At 41.8% G+C, this 27975-nt stretch overlaps 1 protein-coding gene across 2 annotated transcripts; it reads left to right on the plus strand.

The window, feature by feature from the left end:
• On the plus strand, positions 1 to 27346 carry LOC137631572 (uncharacterized). Of its 2 annotated transcripts, none has more exons than XM_068363394.1 (3): positions 1 to 156; positions 14414 to 14611; positions 22463 to 27346. In XM_068363394.1, the coding sequence occupies exons 2-3, from the start codon at positions 14417 to 14419 to the stop codon at positions 26231 to 26233; spliced, it is 3966 nt and encodes a 1321-aa protein (XP_068219495.1). In that variant the 5' UTR covers positions 1 to 156; positions 14414 to 14416; the 3' UTR covers positions 26234 to 27346. The 2 variants fall into 2 exon arrangements, with proteins under 2 accessions (XP_068219495.1, XP_068219494.1); XM_068363393.1 differs by lacking the exon at positions 1 to 156 and adding an exon at positions 250 to 806.
• The last annotated feature ends 629 nt before the right edge of the window (positions 27347 to 27975 follow it).

A 27975-nucleotide genomic window follows, 5' to 3' on the forward strand; every position in this document is an offset into this window, starting at 1 on the left:
GAATCTCGCGCTGCACGAGACGGCCCGTGGTGGCTGTAAGAGCATTCCAGTTTTCGCTTGTGTTTGGTGTGTGATGATCTATTTTCCCACTTTTTCGAGGATATATCCTCCTTAGATCGACCTCTTGCCGAGGATAGCATCGAGGAGCTCTCGTCGGTGAGTATATGCCAGATTTTGAACGAAGATACGCAACCGTTCTCTTTATTTTTTGGGGTGAAAATGGGAAATGTTAAAAGGGGGGAGAGAGAGAGAGAGTGAGAGGGTCCTGCTTTGATTGACGCCTGACCAAAAATGTCGTATTAAGTCGTTCTATTTTATCGATCTCCTGAGTTCTATATGTATCAAACGACTGGTCTAGGCAGTCGTTTTGTGTGACGGACACATCGGCCAGTCTGCCACACCTGTGTGTGATTGTTATTGTCTGTTTGTTTACCTTAATTTTCCGATTTATGGAGAACGGGAAATGAAGGCCAGAGAGAGAGAGAGAGAGAAATTTTTCATTTCGAGAATGGGAATTGATATGAGTTTTAAGTGAGAAAAGTGACCTGTTTTAGTGCAAATGCCCCGTAGAATATTCTATCCAGATCACTGTCATCATCCTGGGTACACGTGGAAGCTTTTAATCATGGAAAATAAGGGCTAAATAGGCTAAATAAGGCGTCGGGACCGTGAAATCCGAGACAGCGGGGGAGAACGGAGGCGATAAAGAAAGAAAATGGCTTCCATTGCCACAACCCAGAAATTCACGGGGAATGCAAGTAAAATAAGGAAGTGTTAAGGAAAGGGGAATAACTTCGTTTTCTATGGTTTGTATATGTTACGTGTTGGTTTTTTATTATACTTAATCCTTATGAATGGGTGGAAATGTGATAATAAGCAAACATTTTGATTCATTGGAACCCGTCTGTAGCCTGCGTAACGTAATAAAATTGAGATATATATTATTCTAACATTTATTAGTAATTTGTTCTTATCATTTATTTATTTCCTTATTTCCAATCCACTCTAGGCTATTTTTCCCTACTGGAGCCCTTGGGCTTATAGCATTTTGCTTTTCCAGCTAGGGTTGTAGTTTGGCTAGTAATAATAACAGTATGTTTCAGTCTTTCTCGATTGATTGGTTATTTAGAACATAATTTTTTAGGAAATTAAGATTTATATGTCACCCATACGTATATTGAAAGTTTATCTCAACATTTCTTGTTTAAATCCACCCCTGGCAAGGAACACTATACTAAGGCCTGCTAATGTTTTTAGCAGCTGTAAGGGAAACCGTATCTGCTATGTAGGGCTTGGCCATCTAATATCAATAAAATAGATTTTGTTTTTTACCTAGTGGAAGATAGGCCCATCTTATATAATATAGACAAAATCGTCTATTATAAAGGCTCTACTTATTTTATCTAGCTCACTTTCTAAGGGCTACACTAGCCTACATTGGTAAAATTCCAAAAAAATACTACGCCCTATTAGGGTACCCTAATATATACAGGAGTATTATCTTTCAAGCTGTGTTTTAGGTTGGGTTTAGGCTAAGTAACTAGGAGAACACGGGCTTTTTATATAGTAAATGTCTGTTTTTTTATGGAAAAGCTTATCCCGTCCATAATTATAATAAAAACATTAACTACTTTAAACTACATCATATTAGCAGCTTAAGCCAAATCCTAATTTGTTACAACTAGGTATGATTTGGCCTAAGGTTAGGTTAGGAATGAGGTCCTAGGTGAACATTTCTAGAAGCCTTGTGTTTGAGGGGGTAATGCTAGTATTCTAGCCAAAGAAATAATGCTGGGATCTTTATTGAATATATAACGTTGGCAACATATGTATCCTATAGTCGCAGCAAAAGTTCCGGGCGAAATAAGCCCCACCCCCTTATCACGTCTTAGTCAATTGCGTCGTCTCCCACATTAGCGGCAGTCACAATACATCTCCTTAAAAATTTAGAGCTGTGCCGCAGGAGACAACGTGATTGGTTAGGATGTCATAAGGGGGGTGGGGCTTATTACAGGGACACGAAATGACTGACCATGATGTTATCAGGGAGTGTGGCTTATTTTAGGGACACAGTATTATTAGTTAAGATGACATCAATGGGTGGGGCTTATTTCGCCTTGAATCTCTGCGCCAACTATGGTGTAGTCAAAGACATAATGCTTGAATATAGGCCTGAGAAGAAACTGTTGTATCGTAAGGAAATAATGGTATTATCCTTATTAAGTAAACACTATGGGTGTCTTAATAAGGAAATAATGTTGGTATATTGACCAATGAAATAATGCTGGTATTTAGCTAATGAAACCCAAATGATATTTTTCACAATACTCGTATAACTGTGGAGAATCAGGAAGTGTCTTATTAACCCACCAATTAATTTTGGGCGAAAAGATAGTGAATGATCTTATGTCTAGATGCTTTAAAATGATAAAATTTTTCTAAAGAACTTTATACAGTTAAAAGTTGCAAATAGTTGTTTACATGTGTAGATCGTTGATTTACCAGCCCTACCGAGAGCCCATAAAATGAGAATCCATCCTAACCTTGTCTGTCATCGCTCACACTGAATTGCGTGTGTGTAGGTCCACTGAACTAATACTATAGTCCATTTCTTTTAGGGAGGCAGATTTGCACCGACTCGCAGCGGTGCCCTTTTAGCTCGGAAAAGTTTCCTGATCGCTGATTGATTAGAATTATATTGTCCCACCAATCAGTGATCAGGAAACTTTTCCGAGCTAAGAGGGCACCGCTGGGAGTCGGTGCAAATCTGCTTCGCTAAAATATTGGCTATAGTTTTCTATTTACTGCTATTTGCTCTGCTGTGGCTTGTTTTGCTCGCAGTTTAACATTATTTCTTTGCTCCTCTTGTTCTGGTAAGTGGTACTTGTTGCCCTACGTGCATTAGCCGTGTTGGCAAGTATTTTGGCGGACAACATTTCGGGGACCCAACTACCTACACTTTCCATTAGTTCTTATAGTAAAAATTTCCAAATTTAGTGTAACTAGAGTTTGTTTAGGGTGGGTCCCAGAACTATTACCCTTTCATCACCATCTCTGAACAATGTAGGTTAGTTCCTCTCCTTGATTCAAGTCTATTTATAAATGAACTCCGGTTATTATCTTGCAAAACAGGAACCATTGAGTGGGTTGCCCTAACTTTTCTCCTGGCTGGGTTGTGGCTGTCCCATTGGTTAGTAGCAAAGATGAACCTAGCCTCTTCTGGTGTGTTCTCAGAAGAGGCCAAAGCAAAATGCTGAAGATTATTGATGTTGTGAGTAAGGAGGTTAACCTTACTCTTATAGGCTACCAGTGTGTCAATCTGTTGACAAACATGGCTCTTAAAAGATAGGATGCCTTCTGTTGTCTCTTTGCCAGAGGTATCAACCTACAGTAGTCTATGGAGAATGTATCTGTACTAGAAACCTCTTCACCCTTCTCTTAGAGTAGGGCCAAAGCAGTCGCAGAGTCATGGTTGAACCGATGCATCAGATTCCATCATTCAGTCAAGTTCAAGCATAGTTTCACTCTCTGTGAGATCCTGACTAGATCCTCATTATTCTTCAGCTACTTTTACTAAGGGTCAAGACTCGGCTATGCCGTTGCAGTCATCCTCTTAGGGTGGGGCCAAGAGAGTAGATAAAGGAAATATCAAAGGAAGAAGTCACCGAGATGGAAGTTCCTCAACTGTTCTGCAAGCATGGTCCACTTCCTTAGGGAGGGTTATCAATTTCCAGCTTTTAGCGAAAACTTTCCCTTTCACACTGAACCAATTTCCAAACTATTTTCGAGTTCCAAGAGATGTTGTAAGAGGACCTTCTGAAAGTCATAAAAGAGGATTCTCTTGTGTTGTCCTGTTGGCTTTTCCTGGTAGAGAAGGCCATAGGAGACTGGAGACCAGTCGTTTGAAATCATAGTTGGTTTTGTGTTTTTAAAACAATTTAAAATTAACATGGTCTTTGATTGTTTTAGTCTACTTAAACTAGCCTGAATTGGGATAATGTGGCATTGCTTTTCTCCCTTTGCGTCGTATTAGTGAAGTTCATCTTCAATAAATTGCCTAAAATTAGGTAAGCTTCTAGGTACAAAAGAATATGTACTCCCAGTAACCTTAACCATTTTGCAAAGGGGGCCATAATTCTCGTGAACACCTTGGGTGCTGCTCTGAGCCTGAAATAGTCACTTGAACTGATACACCTTTGAGTCATTGACAGACCATCATACTGTTTTACTATAAGGTTTTCAAGTTTGGTTGGCAATTATTCTGGAACTTCTAGTGTAACAGAATTGTGTTATACTATCTCTTAGATAGATGGGCTTCCTTGTTGGCCCATCTGAGCTGGATAATCTGACCTGTATCTGGAAACCTACCTTAGAAAATTTTAATCTTTTTGCCTCTGATACAGAACCTACCATAACATAACTGTTCTCTTTTCTTAATCACACACTTAAAGGCTGATAATGCTGATGCTGCTTTATCCAAGCAAGTCAAATCATCTAGAATTAATCCAAATCCTGATGACCAGCAAATTTCTTTGAGATGAAAAACAACTAAACAGAGTAGCTGCAAGAGCATATTATCTTTGAATGTACTAGTCTAGATTAACCCCATCAAAATTATAGTGAGATGAGCTAGTGGCTGAGCTTGCATGCGAAGGCTGCCATCTGAAACACGATGAAAAGAAGCCATATTAATTGAAACTTCATTCACCTCTTCAGAATTTGAGGGAATTATACGATATCCAACATTCACATAAGTAATATGAGAGTTTTTACTTTTAGGGTGAGAAGCACTTAGGTTACTGTACTTTAGCAAGAGGAGGGATTTTAGGATCAGTACAATCTGCTCGATCATCTGCCTCACAATCTAGTGGTCTCATAGATCGATTAGGATTGTGGAATTGTAACGGTTTGGTTGCAGAAGGAACTATGTACAGTATGTAAAAATTTCAAGCTCTTTGTTAGACTTTCAGATCTCTATAGTGCAGCGAAGTTCAGAACCTTTACTGAATGAAACTCATTATTATTAGAATGACTATGAGAGTTCGGGTTAGGTTTGGACATAGTTTGAGAATGACCAGAATAACCTGGATTAAAGGAGGATTCACTATATTTCTAAAGTTTTATCAAAGGAACCAAGTGATGTTGAGAGATTATCAAGCTCACCACTATCAAAAAATGGTTGAAGTTAAGCCTCGCATAAATATGGAGGCACGTCAATATCGTCTGTCATCCCCATTTTATCCCGTGAATCAACAGTAAGTTTCCTATTGCATCTACAACTTAATGTGATTGATGACCATTGGAACATTTATCCATGAGAGGCACTGAGAGTGAAACATACTCTTCACAACGATTATTTAAATTGCCCCCAACAAGATACACAAAGAGAATGTGATCTACCAGAAATAATTCCTGTGCACATTTCAGGCAATGATTGTTAACCCTTTTACCCCCAAAGGACGTACTGGTACGTTTCACAAAACTCATCCCTTTACCCCCAAAGGACGTACTGGTACGTTTCACAAAACTCATCCCTTTACCCCCATGGACGTACCGGTACGTCCTTGCCAAAAACATACAGTATTTACATTTTTTTTTAATATTTTTGATAATTTTTTGAGAAATTTCAGGCATTTTCCAAGAGAATGAGACCAACCTGACCTCTCTATGACGAAAATTAAGGCTGTTAGAGCAATTTAAAAAAAATATACTGCAAAATGTGCTTGACAAAAAACTAGCCCCTGAAGATTAATGGTTGGAAAGTTCCAAATAGCCTGGGGGTAAAAGGGTTAACTAAACCAAGGGAAACGGATTTTAGTGCAGTAATGAAACAGCCTCCTGGCTAGTCTATTAGTGGTAATGCGTTCGCCCTGTATTCGCATGGCAGAAGAATGTTCCCATCCCGAGACTTGAGAGTTTAACCTGTTTACCTACTGAGGATACTGCTGTGGTTGGGCACCACAGTGGGGGTTTGAGCTTGCCCAGTTATCGTTCTGGTGAGTATCTCTTTGGATGATACTGGAACTGGTTTCAGGCACCTCTTCCTTTGAAATAGTAAATAATCTAAATGTGATCATGGCCAGTCAACGTAGATGCCTGGAAGACGGTTAACAAAGGCAGCAACCTGGGTTTTCCCCCCTTACCATTAAAGAGTTCTATTTCCTTGTTGACCCTTTTACCCCCAAAGGACGTACTGGTACGTTTCACAAAAGCCATCCCTTTACCCCCATGGACGTACCGGTACGTCCTTGCCAAAAAATGCTATAAAGAATTTTTTTTTCAATATTAAACTTACCCGATAATCATGTAGCTGTCAACTCCGTTGCCCGACAGAATTCTATGGAGGGATACGCCAGCTATCACAATACTAGAAGGGGGTGTATTTACCAGCGCCACCTGTGGCCAGGTACTCAAGTACTTCTTGTTGACACCTCCTCAATTATTCCTCTGTCGTGCTTCCGGCAAGACGTTCTGGGATACGCTTATGTTCTTGGAGTATTTTCACGACTTTGGTGAAGTATTTCTCTTTGATTTCGGCTGTCGCTTTACTGGAAAACTTCTATATTAGCTTAGTTAGCTTTTGGAATTAATTTGTTTAATTATGGTGACGAGAGAGTATGAACTCTCGTTCACCTTTCAATGGCCGACCCTTCCCTTAGACGGAAGTGTTGGTGTCTAAGAGAGTATAGACTCTCTTTCTTAATTTTGCTTAACAAAGTTATAGATTTATTTTATATCTCTCCGCCTCTTATAGGCCTCTTCGATTAACTTCCTTTTATTATAAACTCATTAAAATTAATTTTTATATTTGTTTATATTCGACCTTCCTAATAGTAGGCGGTCTTTTACCGAAGTTAATAAACTTTGAGCCCGTCATTTCGGTTTTACCTGTTAACATATTATGCTATTTCCGCCACAGAGTTTGAAAGATTTTCTTTGACAGTCTCGTACTGTTTTCAAAGCTGAACTAACGTTTTGTTTTGTCTCTGCAGTTGTTGACGTTCAGAACGTTCAACTTGCACTCTATCGTTACGATAGAGAAAGAATGTTCACGGTTTCACGTTGCAGTAAGAGTAACCGTGTCTAGCGTTTTGTTCATTCTTTCTTAACTTAATGGTTTTGATCCTAATAAAGGAACTTTTCAGTTTTTTCCTTTAACAATAATATGTTTTAACGATATATATGATTGGGCTCTGCTCTCAGGTTCTAAGTCAAGAGAGAGAGAGAGAGAGAGAGAGAGATAGAGACGGAGGGAGAAAGAGGATAAACGTTTCATTCAAGCCTGCCAGGCGTACGAGTAACGTCATTATCGATTTTTGCTCTTCTCCCTAGTCTCTTTAGGGGAAGAAACTAAACGTTTCTAGAGTGATCTAGTGTTTAGTCTCTTTCCAACCACTGATTTATCTTTCATTAGATTTTTCTGTTACATTGTAATTCTGTTTTCGCAATTACTAACTTTGAGAAAGGATAGAATTGCGTATTTCAGGTACAAACCACTTAAGTTTCGAGTTCAGTGAAATAAGTGCAAACAGAAATCAAAGTGATAAGTGATTAGTGCGTGAGGGTACTTTTGTGCGCGCCAGTCGTCCTCCCAGTCCGGGACCTCTTGCAAGCTCCCAAGCCCAGGGGAGAAGCAATGTCGAAGGGCATAAGGGTTCAGCAGGCCTTGATCGGCGCACAGAAGTATTCTCGGTGGTTGTGGGCGTGTCTTACCGAGACCGTCACTCCCACCCGCAGACGATTGAGCCCTTATTTTGCTCGTCTGCAGAAGAGATTAGGGGAGAAAATAAAGGCAGAGTAACGCTGGTCTCAGGTCTCAAGACTTCTTAAACGTTAAGTCCAGACCTATGCCAGACGTACGAAGTTAAAGTTCACAACCCGAATGCAGTCGTTGAGTTAGCTCTGACTCTCCTAAGTCATCAGTTGATTACACTCCGACTAAGAGGAGTAAGGTTCTGCCACAACAGATCTCTGCTGTTAAGGCTTTACCTCAGCAGAACTTAGTGTCTGCCGACCCCAAGTTAACTCTACTGCAGTCCATACAGTCACAACTTTCGGTCTTGATGCGTGAGTGTCGGGCTGAGAGTGTTGCACCGCCTGCACTCCCTCCACCTGTTCTCGCTGCACCTGTGCTCGCCCAGCCTGCACCTGCTCCGCCTGTGCTCGCCCAGCCTGCACCTGCTCCGCCTGGTCGCAGCACCATCTGCCAGGCGTACGATGTTGTGAACTCTACTACAGTCCATGCAAGCACAGCTTTCGGACTTGATGAGTGAGTGTCGGGCTGAGAGTGTTGCTCCACCGCCTCCGCCTACACTCCCTCCTCCTACACTCGCTCCGCCTGATCACAGTACCATCTGCCAGGCGTATGATGTTGTGGACTCCACTACAGTCCATGCAAGCACAGCTTTCGGACTTGATGCGTGAGTGTCGTGCTGAGAGTGTTGCACCTCCTGCACCTGTGGTGCACCAACCTCCTGCACCCGTTCAGCCTGTGCTGCACCCGCCTGCACCGGTGGTGCACCAACCTCCTGCACCCGTTCAGCCTGTGCTGCACCCGCCTGCACTGGTGGTGCACCAACCTCCTGCACCCGTTCAGCCTATGCTGCACCCGCCTGCACCGGTGGTGCACCAACCTCCTGCACCCGTTCAGCCTGTGCTGCACCCGCCTGCACTCGCTGCACCCAGTCGCAGCTCCATCTGCCAGGCGTACGATGTTGAACCACTTTCGGAGTTTGCTGTTCACAGTGTTGTTCAGCCTCAGCCTTCTTTAAGGCAACCCTTGCTTTGGGATCAGGAGAGTTACACTCTTCCTCCTCCTCCCCTTGCTGCTCCTCCAGTGGTGCAACTCTCGGTTGGGGTACAACAACCTCTCCCCTCCGTGAGTCTGTCTGCTCAACCAGCGCTGCACCGAGTTCAACCCTCATCTAGGCAAGCTCATCTACACCATGCACTTGCGCCTCAGGAGCCTCAGCTTGCTAGAACTTTACCTTGTTCTGCGCAGCCTCAACCTTCTCATGCTCCACTCATCTCTCAGGAACAGGAACGGACTACTCCGCCTCCGTCCTCCGCTTAGCTGGTACAATCCTTGGGTGCAACTCTTGCTAGGAGTCAACCTCCTTCACCCTTGCACCTGCCTTCTGCTCCGTCTGTTGTTCAGCCTATGCAGTCTGAACCTCAGGTTTTCCCTCAAGTTGAGGAAACCTCTGTTGTTGTTCCAGCTCGTTCTGACTCTGCTGTTCAGCATACCATGGTTTAAACCCCATGCAAGCATGCTTTAAGCACTCTAGCACTGGTCATGGAATTTCTGAGAAATGTTAAACGCCATGCACACGCTCTGCTTTCCTTTCAGCAGGCTCTGCTTACAGCAGGCTCTACTTCCTACATGCTCAGCATTCAGCATGCTCTGCATTCAGCATGCTCTGCATACAACATGCTCTGCATACAGCATGCTCTGCATTCAGCATGCTCTGCATACAGCATACTCTGCATACATCATGCTCTGCATACCTTACCGCATGCTTCTCAACACATCTTGGGTTGTTGCCAACTCACTAGACTGTCAAGCAGTTTCATAACGTTGCCTTCTAGTCTGCTGCTTTGCACCAGTGAACCCTCACTCAGAGAACTTAGCTTTTCTAGGATAAGGTCCCTGTAGATGAGAAAGTTCTTTTCTCCCTCCTTCTGATATTCCCTTGAGGACTCTGTCATTTGGAGGGAGCCTTTAGCTGCATAACCTCTTATGGACTTTTATTTAAGCATAACATGCTTACAGGGAAGGTAATGGTTACACTTCAGCCGCTAATCCCGTCTGTTACCACACCTGCTTCCATAGACCTTGAGCTGTGTTGCATGACATGCAGTCCAAGCTTAGTCCTTGTTAGAGGATTTTTTGTTTACGGAGTCAATGTGTCACGGGGAAGACGTTCAACAACCAACAGAAGGGACTTGTTGTGACGCAGTGGGCAACCTCAGCAACCCGTTAAGGAGTTGTCTGTACGACCCAGACAGTCTAGACAGATTCGGGTTGTCACTGTACTTCCTCGCTTGCCCATGATTGACAGTTTACAGACTGTGCAGCAGTATCATGATCTTGTGTCCGGCTCCGTCAGACGACTGGCTTTTAAGAGCTCCCTCAAGTCGTCGCTGTCTGGAGATTTTCAAATGGACTATGGATCTGACCAAGGAACTGGGCCTCCTGGTCAATTTTGAGGAGTCTCAGCTCGTTCCATCCCAGACCATTGTCTCCTTGGGTATGGATCTTCAGAGTCGAGCTTTTCGGACTTGTCCGTCGGCCCCAAGGATCTTCCAAGCCCTAGAATGCATCCAGAGCATGCTGAGAAGGAACCGATGCTTAGTCAGGCAGTGGATGAGTCTAACAGGGACACTTTCATCGCTGGCCCTGTTCATCGAGTTAGGGAGACTCCACCTCCGCCCCCTTCAGTATCATCTAGCTGCTCACTGGATAAAGGACATGACGCTAGAGACGGGCTCAGTTCCTGTTTCCGAAGAGATGAGGTCTACTCTAACGTGGTGGAAGAACAGCATTCTTCTCAAGGAAGGTCTACCATTGGCTGTTCAGTCCTCCGACCACCGTCTCTTCTCGGACGCATCGGACACGGGCTGGGGTGCGACACTGGACGGACAGGAATGCTCGGGAACATGGAATCAGGAGCAAAGGACACTTCACATCTATTGCAAAGAGTTGTTGGCAGTTCATTTGGCCTTGATAAACTTCAAGTCCCTCCAGCTTAACAAGGTGGTGGAGGTGAACTCCGACTACACCACAGCCTTGGCTTACATCTCCAAGCAGGGAGGGACTCATTCGAGGAAGTTGTTCGAGATCGCAAGGGACCTCCTCATTTGGTCAAAAGATCGAAAGCTCACGCTGGTAACGAGGCTCATTCAGGGCGATATGAATGTCATGGCAGATCGCCTCAGCCGGAAGGGTCAGGTCTTCCCCACAGAGTGGACCCTTCACAAGAATGTTTGCAGCAGACTTTGGGCCCTGTGGGATCAGCCAACCATAGATCTATTCGCTACCTCGATGACCAAGAGGCTCCTCTTGTTTTGTTCTCCGATTCCAGACCCAGCAGCAGTTCGCGTGGATGCCTTTCTGCTGGATTGGTCCCATCTCAACCTGTATGCATTCCCGCCGTTCAAGATTGTCAACAGGGTACTTCAGAAGTTCGCCTCTCACAAAGGGACACGGCTGACGTTGGTTGCTCCCCTCTGGCCCGCGAGAGAATGTTTCACTGAGGTACTGCAATGGCTGGTCGACGTTCCCAGGACTCTTCCTCCTAGAGTGGACCTTCTGCGTCAACCTCACGTAAAGAAGGTACTCCCAACCTCCACGCTCTTCGTCTGACTGCCTTCAGACTATCGAAAGACTCTCAAGAGCTAGAGGCTTTTCGAAGGAGGCAGCCAGAGCGATTGCCAGAGCAAGGACGACATCCACTCTCAGAGTCTATCAGTCTTTATGGGAAGTCTTCCGAAGCTGGTGCAAGGCCAATGCAGTTTTCCTCAACCAGTACCAATGTAACCCAGATTGCTGACTTCCTGTTACATCTAAGGAACGTAAGCTCCCTATCAGCTCCTACGATCAAGGGTTACAGAAGTTTGTTGGCAGCGTTTTTCCGCCACAGAGGCTTGGATCTTTCCTCCAACAAAGATCTACAGGACCTCCTTAGGTCTTTTGAGACCTCAAAGGAACGTCGGTTGTCCACTCCAGGCTGGAATCTAGACGTGGTCCTAAGGTTCCTAATGTCATCAGGATTTGAACCGCTCCAATCAGCCTCTTTTAAGGACCTCACATTAAAAAACTCTTTTCCTCGTGTGCTTAGCAACAGGTAAAAGAGTAAGTGAGATCCACGCCTTCAGCAGGAACATAGGTTTCACATCTGAAACGGCTACATGTTCCTTACAGCTCGGTTTTTTGGCTAAAAACGAGCTTCCTTCCCGTCCTTGGCCTAAGTCGTTCGAGATCCCAAGCCTGTCCAACATGGTGGGGAACGAACTGGAGAGAGTACTTTGCCCAGTTAGAGCTCTTAAGTACTATCTAAAGGTCAAAACCATTACGAGGACAATCAGAAGCCTTATGGTGTGCTATCAAGAAGCCTTCTCTACCAATGTCTAAGAACTCAGTTTCTTACTACATCAGGCTTCTGATTAGAGAAGCAAATTCTCATCTGAAGGAAGAAGACCTTGCTTTGCTGAAGGTAAGGACACATGAAGTGAGAGCTGTGGCTACTTCAGTGGCCTTCAAACAGAACCGTTCTCTGCAGAGTGTTATGGATGCAACCTATTGGAGAAACAAGTCAGTGTTCGCATCATTCTATCTCAAAGATGTCCAGTCTCTTTACGAGTACTGCTACACCCTGGGTCTATTCGTAGCAACGAATGCAGTAGTAGGCGAGGGCTCAGCCACTACATTCCCATAATCCCATAACTTTTTAACCTTTCTCTTGAATACTTTTTATGGGTTGTACGGTCGGCTAAGAAGCCTTCCACATCCTTGTTGATTTGGCGGGTGGTCAATTCTTTCTTGAGAAGCGCCAAGGTTAAAGGTTGTGATGAGGTCCTTTAGTATGGGTTGCAGCCCTGTATACTTTAGCACCTTTGAGTTGATTCAGTAAGGAAGACGATCTTATTAAAGGCAGAGTAACGGTTCAAGTCGACTTCCTTACCAGGTACTTATTATTTCATTGTTATTGTGGATAACTGATTATATGAAATATGGGATACTTAGCTATCCTTTAATCTTGTACACTGGTTTTCACCCACCCCCCTGGGTGTGAATCAGCTACATGATTATCGGGTAAGTTTAATATTGAAAAATGTTATTTTTATTAATAAAATAAATTTTTGAATATACTTACCCGATAATCATGATTTAATCGACCCTCCCTTCCTCCCCATAGAGAACCAGTGGACCGAGGAATAATTGAGGAGGTGTCAACAAGAAGTACTTGAGTACCTGGCCACAGGTGGCGCTGGTAAATACACCCCCTTCTAGTATTGTGATAGCTGGCGTATCCCTCCATAGAATTCTGTCGGGCAACGGAGTTGACAGCTACATGATTATCGGGTAAGTATATTCAAAAATTTATTTTATTAATAAAAATAACATTTTTCATATTTTTGATAATTTTTTGAGAAAATTCAGGCATTTTCCAAGAGAATGAGACCAACCTGACCTCTCTATGACAAAAACTAAGGCTGTTAGAGCAATTTAAAAAAAATATACTGCAAAATGTGCTGGGGAAAAAAATAACCCCCTGGGGGTTAAGGGTTGGAAATTTCCAAATAGCCTGGGGGTAAAAGGGTTAAGGTCGTGTAATTATTAAAGAGAAAGAAAATGGGAACATTTTAAAATTTTACAGGTATGCTGCGATTAAACTGGGCTTCTGGAGATGAAGCAATGTTAACATCAAGTAAGATTCATAGAAATAAACTTCATTATGATCTTCAGTTTTAATTCCAAGGCTAAGGATTTTGTTAACTTTTGAAGAGATTTGGTGCTTAAAATAGCAGGACGCGGTCATAACTGGAAATTTTATTATGAAAGCTGGGCTATAATATGATACAGCATGTTTTTACCTGAGATTGTGAAATGTATGCTTCAAAGATCCAATTAAATTTTGGTCTCTGAGTAAACATAGTTAGCCCTTTTACCCCCAAAGTACGTACTGGTACGTTTCACAAAAGCCATCCCTTTACCCCCATGGACGTACCGGTACGTCCTTGCAAAAAAATGCTATAAAAAATGTTTTGAGAAAATTCAGGCATTTTCCAAGAGAATGAGACCAACCTAACCTCTCTATGACAAAACTTAAGGCTGTTAGAGCAATTTAGAAAAAATATACTGCAAAATGTGCTGGGAAAAAAATAACCCCCTGGGGGTTAAGGGTTGGAAATTTCCAAATAGCCTGGGGGTAAAAGGGTTAAAGACATGGTAATTAAATGGTTAGAGCTGTATGTTATGACACTCACCAAGGATGAAGAAGATCTAATTAAATTTTGGATGAAATTTCATAATTTGATTCCAAAAGTGTGAAAATTCTGTAAATAAAGTAAAGTTGGTCGTTGAAGGAGTGGCTAGTGCACAAGTTAGTTTTTAACCATCATCCAAGTTTCTACCCTGTATAGATGTTTGACTTAACCTTTCCTTGGCTAGAAAGGCAGAATATGTATTGTTTTTTTATTTTGGTTTTCAGTTAGGACTTGTATTTTTTTCAATAAAGATATTGATGGTTATTGTTGCTCATACCTTCAAGGTTCGTAAATTAATTCTTTATAGTAGACGGAGTTTTGTACAGTACAATATTAGTAGATTGTTGCTTATTTATTTCACAGATATCTCTACCAATTTTTTGTCATTACTTTACCTTTATTATAATATTGTCTTTCTTTGCAGAAAATGGCGTCTTCATCTATAGAAGTGATGGGGATGGGGGGGGATGAAGTGAACGTAAATGTAATGATGTTGGACGGGCCCCAGGATGAAGAAATGGCCAAGAAAATGCACGACATCATCCATTCAACTGGCACACTTGGACACATTATTGATACTGGCCCTGCTCTGACAGAGCCTCCACCTTCTGGACAGGATGATGTAAGAGATGTGTGTTTTGTATATTTGAATCTGAGAGACAATAGGTTCCTTTATTATTGATTGTTAGCAATATTTGTTCCTATGCATATACAAACCTTTTGTCCTTTAAAATAGGGGAACATGTCTTCAGTGGAGCTGGAACCACCCTTAAATTTGTTAACGAGGTAACCAAGGATAGGGGATGAGTGTGAGCGAGCAGCCCCGCCCGCTATTGGTCGGCAGCTCATCCCTTTTGTCTTTGGTCCCTACGATTACAAACATGCTGTTTTGATCTTTTTCTTTCATTGTGGATGTGAAGAAGAATCATTTTTGGCAGGGAAAGGGTGGAAGTTGTAACCTGTTTATAGCTAAACCAGCTGTAGATCCACACATTCAGTGTATCTTGTAGGGGCCATTATTGTGTTCACAATCGTCCCCATGTGCTGAGTGTAGGTTGTGGCCTCCTTTACGGTGGCAGGCGTATGGCATGAAAGGAGTAAGAGGGATAAGCCTTCTCTTGATGTCTGTCTTGGCAACACCCAAAAGGAAAAAGGAAGTCTTCCACTTCTTTCGTTTTTTCGTTGATATTTGATTGCTACCTCTGCTTTTGGGCTCATGCCCCTGGCTTGATCCCCGGGGATCATCCTTCAAGAGCTAGGAGCCCTTGGATATATGTCTGCGGGCTTTTCAATATTTGGTGGAGTGTAGGGTTTCCTTAGTGATTGCCACACACCATCAGAAGTTGGAGGCTCTTCTCCCATTGCTTTGCAGACTGCTACCGGGTTTGACCCAGTAAGGGAATTTAACTTGGTTGTCCACACCTTTGAGGATTATTTTAATATTGCTGTCCAATTTGTCTTTGTTTAAATCTTGGAAAGAAAGTGTCCTGATCTCAAGGATGAACATTAATTTGTGCAGCTTTACTGGTCATTATACTGCCATCTATTTTTACGATGACTATTGTGAGTCAATAAGAACTCACTTTTTTGAAATACCGTACTTGCTTTGTTTAGGAAAGTGATAGATCCCTCAGTTTGGGTGAAAAAAAAAAAAAACTTTTCCTTCTGTATGAGGGGAGAAAGCTATAAGGTGCTACTCTATTGATAGCTCCTGGCTATGTGATGTTTGCATTATGGCTACAAAGTCAGTTGTGTCAGAAAATAACTTTTGGTTCCCAATACCTGGTAGGAGTTACCCCATATGACTGGTTTTAAATATGCTAAAGCCAGAAGAAAGACAGTCATCAAGTTGATCCTTTCTAGAAATATGGTCCAAAAGTATGTAAGATGGTTGGACAAAACTATTGAGAACCAAGGTAAGTTTTTTCTAGGCCTTCCGAGAATCTTCGCTGAAATTTTGGCATAACCTTTTTAGATTCTAGTGAATAACCAGCATCAAGTCCTTCAGGGTCAAAGATCTGACAAAAATATCTACTGTATACAGTCAGGCCCCAAGGCCTTCGTGGCAACTGTTTCTGTTGTAGATAATTTTTCACACAGGGTCTACGCTCTTTCTGCCTTTGCTCAATGAAGATTCGCCTTATTGGGCAGGCTTTATTGTTAGACCTCTACATCATGTATAAATTGTCCTTTATGTTCATATTTGGTTTTTAAATGGTAAACAAAAAGGTGCTTGACCTTGAAGTACCTTCTTACATTCCCCCGCTACGGAGTTAGCTTATCTTTCACAATTTTATGCCCAGCCAAAGCCTTCTCTTTCTGGATGATACGAATCCTGGGTATTTTTGACTAAAAGAAGTCAGTTTTGTTGCTGTTGAAACTTTTTGATAACTACTGTATAGCTGTTCATGTTACCATAGGTTTTAAAGTTCCAAGACTTGTTTCTTATGTGGTGCTTTTTCTGTACTGGCAGCCTTCCCATGCCCTCCCATTGCTAACTAGTGGTGGGTGATTATACCTCGCTAAAAGTCTTATGGCTAGTTATCAGCTTCGCCTTACAACACCATGGACGTCACTTTCCTCTATAGATTTTGTCAAACCAGCCTCAGATAGCCCTAAAAATCCTGCTAGAATCTGCATCATAATTTTTTCCTGGGGTGTTTTAAATGTCTTATGTATTTTCTTTGCCTTTTCACATATAATTGTCTCTTAAATTATCTCGCCCACCAGTTTTTCTATTAATGTGTGTCAATAACAATTTCACAACTTCCTTGAGGGTCTTACACCTCTGTTTAGATAGATATGACAATTATATGGCTACTTTAGCTTCATTAATGGCTTCTTAATTTTTTAAACTATTGCTGATTGCTTATTTCAGTATACCACACTCTTTAGAAATGTCAGTCATGTGGACAGATCTTTTTGTCATTTCAATTGTCTTCTTTCTTAGTTCTCTATTTGTTCTTGAAACCCTCTTCTTTGACTTATCACTGTTACTAATAGTAACCTTTTTAGGAATCATTGTATGGATGACAGCAAAAACAGTAACGTAAATGGTTTGCGGATCTGAACTTGTTGAGAGCCACGCTTAATCTGGGTCAGTCGCCTCGGTCTCGCACTCTTTCTTCGCCTTGGCTGATTGTCTCACCCATACAGGTTCTTTCAAATTTTCAATCTCCGGCCCAAGAAAAGTTTTAAAATGTTGTTCGATCACCGTATTGTTTGAGTTCAGGGGCTTTTGATCTCCAAGGTACCTTGTATTACTGTATTTAGTAATGCAGTGAGACACTTTTTTTCATGAAGTTTTTTGTTCAGGTAAATTAGAGTTGGAGCTTTTTTTAAGGTTCCCTGTTTCAATGATCTTGAATTAGGCTATGCCTGAAAACTTCATCATAGGACAATTACTGTTAAGAGATCCCAAATTCCTTAAGGGTCAGTCAACGTAAGATTCTTTTTTGTTTGCTTCACCCACGAACATTCTTCCTTGGGTTCTTGTGGTTCCTGTTTTGTCAAGTTATGATTATTTTGAATTTTATATCTGTGGACCTTAGGCCATGCTTAACTTACATTTTCTTGTGTAAGGAATGAAAAGGCTGTTATGATTAGTAAGCTACTTTTTCCTGTGCATATAAAAACCTTTCATTCTTTAAAATAGAAAAGTTATTTTGCGGAGATGGAACTGCTTTGCAAATCGTAAGCTAGGTAGTTATAGACAGGTGGCGATTGCCGTTACGTGAATTTAATCTTTTCTTTTTATTTTCAGTTTGGATGGTTGATTTTGACTTTTTATTAATGATGAAACGAAGCAGGAATTTTCATGTGAGTGAAGTGAACACTCATTGGTTAATGATTAAACCAGAAACCCAAACAAACTCATTCTATGCTTTTAGGAGCATGATTCTTTGCAAATATTTCCATATTCTGAGCATATCATAGCCATCCGTTCAGGGCATGCTAAATCTTCATCTGCGACATTATTGGCAGCATCAAAGACTATCGTAGAAACTATTCAGCTCTTTGCTTTCCTAATCGAGTTCGGCGATAGCTGAAGCTTAGTCCAGGAGAGTATCCTTTGGGAGCATGGAGAACTCGTATCTGCATTAGGGTATTTTCTCATGGTTATTGGAGTTAGATGATTACTGCGCTCCAATATGGCTGGAAGCTTTTACCTTGCAGAATGATTTTACCTGGTGGCTTGACGAAGAAATCCTCACCAGGGGACAGCCTCTCGACTCTGTGCCTCCAGACATACAGCCGTTCTCAGATGTGTCAAAGCATGGGTTGTGTTGAGCATACTTGGATCACCTGGTTGGCTCTTGTGTGTGGTTAGCAGAAGTAATGCATTTGCATTGATGTTTTAGAGATGCTATACATCAAACTTTCCAAGTAAGCACTCCGTAGTGTTGATGAGTAATGAGGCACGTTTTCCCCACTTCTTTGCAAATCTACAAAGCAGTTGTACGTCTGGGAGGCAAATCCCCATAGAACTGTCAACCAGATATATTTTGTGGAATAGGAATGTACTAGCAGATATGCTGTTGCCATTTGGCAGGTTTTAAAGTCATACTACTACATCCTTGCATAGCAGAAAGGCTTCTTGCCTTGTGGTGATCACCGGGGATTTGTTCGGTTTGCCACTCGGCTAAACAGGAAGCTCTGGTTGCTCTGTTACCCATTCCAGATCCATGGGCAGTATTAAAACAACACCCAAGGGATCATCTGGACATCTATGCCCCTGCCCTGATGCAGTTTCATGTGCTAGGTGATCAACAGGGTGTTGACCATGTTAGGTCTTAGAAGATCATGGTTAAACCGAGTGGTATCCTGATCGGTTAGCATATCCAGCTTAGATAAAAGATTTGTTTATAATCACTTAGAATTACCTCTTTAAAGATTTGACTAGTGTTGCTCACTCAAGGACCTCAGGCCCCTAGAGTGGGGTATTACTTGTGTTCTCAAGGCTCTTATGTATGCCCCATACGAGCCTTTGAGGAGGACATTAGACAGACATCCAACTCTCAAGACTGTCCTTTTCCCTGCTGTAGCGTTGACAAGTTGCACGGACGGTCTCGTACTAACCCACTCTGAAAGTTGGAAGGTGATCTCTTTGGTTTGTGACAGAATTTGTGACCAAAACCTGGAACCCTTCAACACGACCCAGGGTCGAGACCTCCATCCCTCTTATACATGAAGCGTCGGGTGTTAATCAAGAGACTTACTTTTGTTCCCGTGATCTGCAGTGCTATCTGAAGATGACTTGATATCTCATACTTGAGTGTCAGATACTCTTCCTTAACACTGGCAGAACAAAGAAAAAGGTGTTTAACCCTTTTACCCGCAAAGGACGTACTGGTACGTTTCACAAAAGCCATCCCTTTACCCCCATGGACGTACCGGTACGTCCTTGCAAAAAATGCTATAAAAATTTTTTTTTTTCATATTTTTGATAATTTTTTTGCAAAAATTCAGGCATTTTCCAAGAGAATGAGACCAACCTGACCTCTCTATGACAAAAATTAAGCCTGTTAGAGCAATTTAAAGAAAATATATTGCAAAATGTGCTGGGAAAAAAATAACCCCCTGGGGGTTAAGGGTTGGAATTTTCCAAATAGCCTGGGGGTAAAAGGGTTAAGAACACCATCTCTCTGGCCTCAGGAAACAATCACGAGTATAAGTTTCGACCATCGAGTGCGTTGAAGTACCAGGTACCACTATGTTCGGGGTTATTTGTCCCACTTTAGACTCCAAAGAACAGTTACATGCAGGATCTGAAATTGATTCTTGGAAAGCTGCACTTTTGAGCACCATTCTTATTAGACTGAATTTGTAAGAAAGTGGATCTTCCTCATCCTCCCTTAACCCTTTTACCCCCAAAGGACGTACTGGTACGTTTCACAAAAGCCATCCCTTTACCCCCATGGACGTACCAGTACGTCCTTGCAAAAATTTGCTATAAAATTTTTTTTTTTTCATATTTTTGATAATTTTTTGAGAAAATTCAGGCATTTTCCAAGAGAATGAGACCAACGTGACCTCTCTATGACAAAAATTAAGGCTGTTAGAGCAATTTAAAAAAAATATACTGCAAAATGTGCTGGGAAAAAAATAACCCCCTGGGGGTTAAGGGTTGGAAATTTCCAAATAGCCTGGGGGTAAAAGGGTTAAGAACACCATCTCTCTGGCCTCAGGAAACAATCATGAATATAAGTTTCGACCATCGAGTGCGTTGAGGTACCAGGTACCGCTATGTTCGGGGTTATTTGTCCCACTGTAGACTCCAAAGAACAGTCACATGCAGGATCTGAAATTGATTCTCGGAAAGCTACACTTTTGAGCACCATTCTTATTAGACTGAATTTGTAAGAAAGTGGATCTTCCTCATCCTCCCTTAACCCTTTTACCCCCAAAGGACGTACTGGTACGTTTCACAAAAGCCATCCCTTTACCCCCATGGACGTACCGGTACGTCCTTGCAAAAAACTGCTATTTACATTTTTTTTTTCATATTTTTGATAATTTTTTGAGAAAATTCAGGCATTCTCCAAGAGAATGAGACCAACGTGACCTCTCTATGACAAAAATTAAGGCTGTTAGAGCAATTTAAAAAAAATATACTGCAAAATGTGCTGGGAAAAAAATAACCCCCTGGGGGTTAAGGGTTGGAAATTTCCAAATAGCCTGGGGGTTAAAGGGTTAACAAGGAGCAGGGGGTTGGAATGAATACCAACCTATTGGTCACCATGCCAGAATGTGTTTCCCTTTTGGTGGAGAAAGATTCCTTCATTGATGAAGTATACTAGGTTCATAACCGAGTATAGTACTGTACATGTCAGCCTCTATCAGCCTACTCATCCCTATGATATGCTGGTAGAATGTTGCTAGTTATCTTCCTGGCCCTCTTGTAACCAGGCATTAGAGGTTCCTGTTGCCTGTGAAATCTGTCATAAAGTTATGATGACAGGGAAGACATTGGTTCAGCACATGGCTATTCATTCTGATATGAAACCCTTTCAGTGCCCTCATTGTCCGAAGTCGTTTGCTCGGAAGGTTCACCTACAGGGGCATCTGGTTATACACGGCATATTCCAGGGAAGAAAATTACCAATCAGTTTGATTCTATGGTGACTCCTACCCTAGGAACAGATAACAAAGTAATTTGTATTTTTCGTAGTTATTATCATTGTTATTGTTATTATTGTTACAAGCTAAGCTATAACCCTAGTTGGAAAAGCAAGATGCTAGGGGTAACTAATGTAACATGAACCCAAGGACTCAAAGAGGGAAAGATGGCCCAGTTAGGAAAGGAAATAAACTACAAGAGAACTAATAAACAACCAAAATATTTAAAGAACAGTAACAACATTAAGTTAGATCTTCCATATATAAACTATAAAAACTTCTAAAAAACAAGAGGAAAAGAAATGATTGAACAGTGTGCCTGAGTGTACCCTCAAGCAAGAGAATTCTAATCCGGGACAGTGGAAGGCCATGGTACAGAGGCTATGGCACTATCCAAGACTAAGAACAATGGTTTGATTTTGGAGTGTCCTCCTAGGAGAGCTGCTTATAATAGCAAAAAAGTCTCTTCTACCCTTACCAAGAGGAAAGTAGCCAATGAACAATTACAGTGCAGTAGTTACACCTAACAACGCTGAAATTACTGAATAATTCTTCGCTTAAGAAGTTAACTCATCATCATTTGAGGCCCTTTGCGTCAATAGGCGTAGATGACGAGGAGTTAACCTCTTGAGCGAAGAAGAATTATTCAGTAATCTCAGTGTTGTCAGGTGTATGAGGACAGAGAAGAATGGGGAAAGAATAGGCCAGACTATTCGGTGTATGTGTGGGCAAAGGCAAAATTAATTGTAACCAGAGAAAGGGATCCAATGTAGTACTGTCTGGCCAAACAAAGGACCCAATAACACTCTAGTGGCAGTATCTCAAAGAGTGGCTAGTGCCCTGGCCAACCTGCTACGTACAAATCTAAGCCTCCCACCTCAACCACTCTTCGCAGTCCTGAGCCGAAGGTAAAAGGTAGTGTCTTTGACATGAAAGTTGGTAGGGCTTCTCACCTGTCATTAACTACCTCGTTAACAATTTCAACGGCCAATTCAGCTCTGCTGCAGACATTCCTTATTTCAAATGACTTAGGTTTGTAGAGCTAGGGAATAAGCAAATTACTTTTAAAATCTAAATAAACATGTTTATGATTGTTTAAAAAAGAAACTCACTCTTGAGGAGTATGCTTTGCCTGTTTATACTGCTACACAAATTTCTGTTTTGTAATTCAAATTTGAACTGATGTAATATCCTTTTCCCTGTTGAAATTCACTATTGTTAAGTACAGTAGTAGGTTTGTATCTGGAAACAAAATTTCTTAGAATGATTGCTTTCATTTTCCTCATTTTTAATTTCTCACTTTTACATATACTGTACTCAGTGTCATATTTTAATGTTTTTTTTATCTTTACAGGAATTTGCATCAATTAATCAGTTTTCTTCAATCGGGGGAATGATCCCTCCACCTGGAACAATTATCTTCTCCCCACAAGATTTAATGCGCAACTCTAAGCCTCCAACTCGCGGAAGGGGAAGAGGAAGAGGGACTGCTACAATTAAACAAGAAACAACAACTGCAAACCAAGTCACTGGTAGTAACCAGGCATTAGAGGTTCCTGTTGCCTGCGAAATCTGTCATAAAGTTATGATGACAGGGAAGACATTGGTTCAGCACATGGCTATTCATTCGGATATGAAACCCTTTCAGTGCCCTCATTGTCCGAAGTCGTTTGCTCGGAAGGTTCACCTGCAGGGTCATCTGGTTATACACGGCATTGAAAAGCAGTTTGAGTGCCCCGTGTGTCATCAGAGGTTCAGTCGGCAAGACTGCGTCAAGGTTCACATGCGTTTGCACGACAAGAGTAAGTGCGTTTATTGTGACGTGTGTCATAAAGCATTTTTAACAGTTGGAGCTTTAAACATTCACTTGCGTATTCATAGGGGAGAAAAACCATTTAAATGTCATTTGTGTAGTAAGTGTTTCACACAGAAGAACCATCTCATTACTCATATTAAGCGTCATACCAAAGTTACTGATGAACACTTTACCAAGAAACTTGGACCTAGAATGTTCAAATGTGAACACTGTACTCGAGCATTTATTCGTTTAAGTGATTATGAGAGACACGTTCAGTGGAATCACGGGGCTGTAGCCGAAGGAAGCATCATTGATAAACTTCCCACTGTGAGTAATCTTCTTGATGGGGAGATGAAGCAAACTGGTCTTGCTCCACAAGTCTTCAAAGCACCTAGAGATGCAATCAACAGCCGGCCAGTTAAGGCTAGACGGGGGAAGAAAGTTATGTGTTCAGCCTCTACACAGACTGACGAGGCTGGGGGCCATGTCATCATTCCCCGAATGTATCAGGGCCAGGTGTCTGCTAGTACCCAAGTCTCTGCACCCCCTACTCCTCGTCCAGCAGATGACGACATGTATGAAAACGACATCTTTGATGAAGGAATGGATCGTAATTATAGTTCAGACGAAGATGAAGATGATCCTGAGGAGATGAAAAGTCCCGAAGATAAGAAGATATTCACAGTTACAGGAACAAGTGATATGGCATCAGATCCGGTTCAAGATGCTGCTTTTGACGCCATTGTTCAAGGTGCTCAACCGAAGCCGGTAGTGAATACGAGGGAGGCTGTGTTGGAAGAAACAGAAAGTGCAAATGACCAACATGCAATATTTTTGCAAGAGGTTGTTTCATCCATGACTAAACAAGGTCTCGATGTCAGAGAACCAGAGCCTGAAAATGAAGACAACAGTTCTCAAGAAGAGGAAAGAAGAATGGAAATTATCGAGAGTGAGCCAATTAACAAACCTGAAGCAGCTTCCGAAGAGCTAATGGCCATTAATTCAGAGGAACTCGAAGAGCAGTCACAAGACGGTGTTACGGCCAATGAAAAAGCATGTGAGGAAATGACGATTCCTTTCCAATTCTCTGCACCATTATCACGTGGCAGAGGTAGAGGAAAACCTAGAGGGAGGGGACGAGGTTCTCGTGGAAAAAAATATTCTTACGGATTAACAGGAGCAGCTGAACTTCGTTTTATTCGGAAGAGCATGATGATGAGTATCTTAAATGCTACTGCAGAGGGAAAAGACAGTGCTAATGAGGTTGGAGATGCTGAGGAAGCAGAAGCAATGGAAACAGAAGATAGTAAGGTGATAAGTGCAGATGATGTGGAAACGGAGGGACGCGGGAAGCGAATGGCCAAAAAGCAGCATGGTAAAGATTTTGTTTGTAATATGAAAAACTGTGAAACTTGTTTGCCTTCTCCAAAACCCAATTCCAAACTACAGACAAAGATTAAAGTAAAACTGAAAGATAATGAAAATTCGGAAGCAGTATCTGCTAAGAAAAATTTACCAGTACCTGATGGTCAAGGAAATGCAGTAGTTTCATCGGCTAAACCAAATATTTTAAGTATGAAAAATTCTCCAAAGCCTTTAGTTAAGTCTTCTGAAAAACCTTGGATTAATCAGGACTCTGAAGAAGAATTGCAAAGAATAAAAGAAAAGTTCACAAACTATCTTTCAGAGGGGCAAAGAGTTAAACTAGAGACTGTTAAAAAGAATGAGAGTGATGAACCCAAAATGAAAGTGGTTAATCGTGTTGGAACATATCCCGTTGACATTACAGCTAATCCCCTTGGAAATAAATCACAGTCAAAACAGGACTTCTTTGTGGCGACTTCTAAAGCTGATAGCATAGTGTCCCCACCTGTTGAGTTAATGTCATTTTGCATACCAACATACTCCTGTAAGTTATGTGGAAGAGAGTTCAGATTTGAAGGTAAATTACATCGTCACATTGAGGCAGTGCATCAAAACAAGGCCATTTTCTCTGCTGATGTAAAACCAGGACGTGGCTCTAATAAATGCGCAATGCCTAGGGTGACCAAAATAGATGAAGCGCCAATGCCACCACCAGCTGTAATGGAAACTGAAAATCCAGAAATTGCTGCACTACGATCAGAATGGGATGATGATGACGACGACGAAGAAAATGAAGAGGACAATATGCCCGGTTCTTCTATTTCTGTTAGTACAGCAGGTACTACTATTCCAACTGTAACTACATATACAGCTCACCAGCCTATAACAATTGTGACGCGAGATATAACGCCCATGACCACCACTGTTTCTGGGTCGTTGTATAGCTCCGGAGTGAAACTGAACATGAATAAATTAGCCGGTCTTTTACCTCAAAGTAAAGATGGTCCAATGCCAAGTAATGTGCAATGCAAGCAAGAAACTAGTACCCGAGTTTCTTCTTCAGTTGCACCTTCTCACCATCCTAGGGAACCCGAAACCATAATGGCTGATACTCTTGATATGAAGTGTCGACGGTTGTTAGAAAAACTCTTTAACCACGATTTGCTGCTGAGTTGTGGCTTGTTGGAAGAACATGTGTCAATTGTCTTGGGAAAAGTGCTGCAACATTATGGAGTCAAAATGATTGAAGATTATGGGCAAGGACAGTATGAAGTTCTTAAATATAATCTTTGGCGACTGATCGAGTGGAAAGTAACAATGGAGCAAATGGAGGAGTTTTATACTGCTGGAAAGAGTGTCGAGGAAATGATGGACGACATCATGAATGAACGCGTGCCTCTTGTGTCTCATCATTTTGTACCCCATGAACAAAAAGCTCACCCTCCGCCACAAGTACAAGTCAGTCAAGCTGGCCAAGTCACACAAGTGGAGACCATGGATGTTACAGAGGGCCAAATGGTTTTACAGCAAGTGGCTGGTGTGTTGGGCGGTCAGCTCAACTTACCGGAGGGGGTGACGCAGGTTGTGTTAGCTCAGGATGTCTCTCCAGACCTCTTGCAAGGAGCTCATATCGTCACAATCGACCCAACTACCGGTCAAGTTATCTCGCAAGTCACCGCCGATCAAGTGATCCTCACAGATGCCATAGGAGATGAGCTTGAGCAGCAAGTGGCAGCGTTAGATGGACAGGTGGTTGTGTCACAGGCTCACATGACTGATCAGAGTGGTGGTCAAGAAAATCTGGTAATGCAGCAGTCGACAATATCCGTTCATGCAAGCCAAGCCTCAGTGAGCCACGGACAGGTAATGGTGCATACCGGCCATCACCAACAGTCCATAAAGCTGGAGACTGCAAGTCACTCGTCTGCTCAACATCACCCCCATCACCCCCACCAGGAGTAAGGCTGGCTCCCCAGGGGTTTCGTCTTAATAAACTAAGACGATCAATTCTTAATGTTACACAATTATTGGCTTTAAATAAGAATTTTTATTTATTATAACAGAATTGATTGGTTTAGTTGATTAGGGTCTCACCCCACCGCAGAATGCACCATTAAAACGTGCTATTTAACAAATGACTTTGGCCAGTTACGTGACGGAGGCGACAGACTCGGGAGTCAGAGCGAGTGATGTGCGATATAGTGGTGCAGGCTGTTGAATCCCCACTGCCTTGTACAAAACTGTCCTCTTGCTTAAAATCTAAAGTATTTAAGCATTCTATATATATAAATATATATAAATATACAGATTTTTTTTCTATTCACAGTAAACTTATGTAAATGAATCCACTTCTAAAGTGTATTATTGTACTGTACTGTATTGACATCTGTAAACATTTTGGGAATTTGTCAAGATATTTCCTCAGGTTTTTTGTAAATAACGAAAATTGAAAAAAGGAATTAATTGGCTGTATTATGTAGAGAGTGCCTTTCTTTGCTAAACTTGTATGCATATCCAATTTTCTTTAGGGAAATAGTGTACACAATCTGTGGCTCATTTTTTGTTGAATTGTACTTGATTATTGGTCCTGGTCATGTTATGTTAGGAAATTTTTAAGGCATTCCTTATATTTTAAGCTATGTTGCAAGTGAAAAACTTGACCTTTGATTTTAAAGTTAAATGTTGTTAAAATGATTTACTCTAGTGTTACCTCCATTTGTACGAAATAAAACAGTATTTCATCTTTTGTCTCTTCAGCCCTGACATCATTATTCTGCAGTAAAGGAAGAAATCCATTTTTTTAATTGAGATTAAAATTTCCCTCAATTTAGGCACTAAAAGGTGGTTCAGCTTTATTCCACAAGCTTAGCACTGCCTGGGAACTATTTATCAGTTTCATAACGCAGTAAACGACATTTTATTCTGAACTTTAAACGAAAATTCATCCATTTCTAAGCTATATGTTCATGCTGTACCAGCACTAGTCTTGTTTATGGCTTTGTTAGCAAAAGTTGAAAAAAATACGAGTATGAAATAATTTTATTCCAGGTCTTTAGAATAAACTTTTTCATATGATATGTACTTTTGTTACATCCTGAATTTTTCAAGTTGTGTAGTTATTGCAGTTTAATTTTGTGTGGTATTTATGAGATTCACCAAATTCCTAAACATAAAAGGGAGTAGTTTACTTTTGTGTGTGCATGGTTAGCCTTACGCGAGTGGCAATGCTTATTTAGAGAGATTTTTAGAAATGTCACAATTAAATGCCTGTTTGTTCCAACACAGAATACTTACCTTGAACTACTTTCTTAGGAGAGCCTGGGGATCTCTCAATCACCGACCAATAATTTTCCGTAGTTGCCCCCCTCTCCGCTGCCTCTCAAGGGCGTTCCAGGGCGAAGGGATACACGCCCAGGAGCGACCAAGGTCACGCGGGTGACCACGCTCTCCAACCATTGGGCTAAGCTTCTGGTCGCGGCGTAGATAACATCTCGCCGCTCTCTCTCGTTTATCCCGACCGTTCACCTTGTGCTCCCACGTGATTACTTTGTGTTCTCAACCCTTGTCCCACGTGTGCCTGTGTGTTCCTTTACCTTGTGTCTCACGTATTCCCGTTGTGTTCCTCACCTTTCGCTTGTGTCCGTGTGTCGTTTGAGCGTGGTCACCCGCGTGACCTGGGTCGCTCCTGGGCGTGTATCCCTTCG

Source organism: Palaemon carinicauda, chromosome 40 (genome assembly GCF_036898095.1).
Source record: "Palaemon carinicauda isolate YSFRI2023 chromosome 40, ASM3689809v2, whole genome shotgun sequence".
Lineage (NCBI taxonomy): Eukaryota > Metazoa > Arthropoda > Malacostraca > Decapoda > Palaemonidae > Palaemon > Palaemon carinicauda.

Bases quoted from the DNA above. Each gene is read 5' to 3' on its own strand.
- LOC137631572 (XM_068363393.1), top strand. The intron at 14,612-22,462 runs GTAAGAGATGTG...TTATCTTTACAG, and splicing joins CACCTTCTGGACAGGATGAT to GAATTTGCATCAATTAATCA.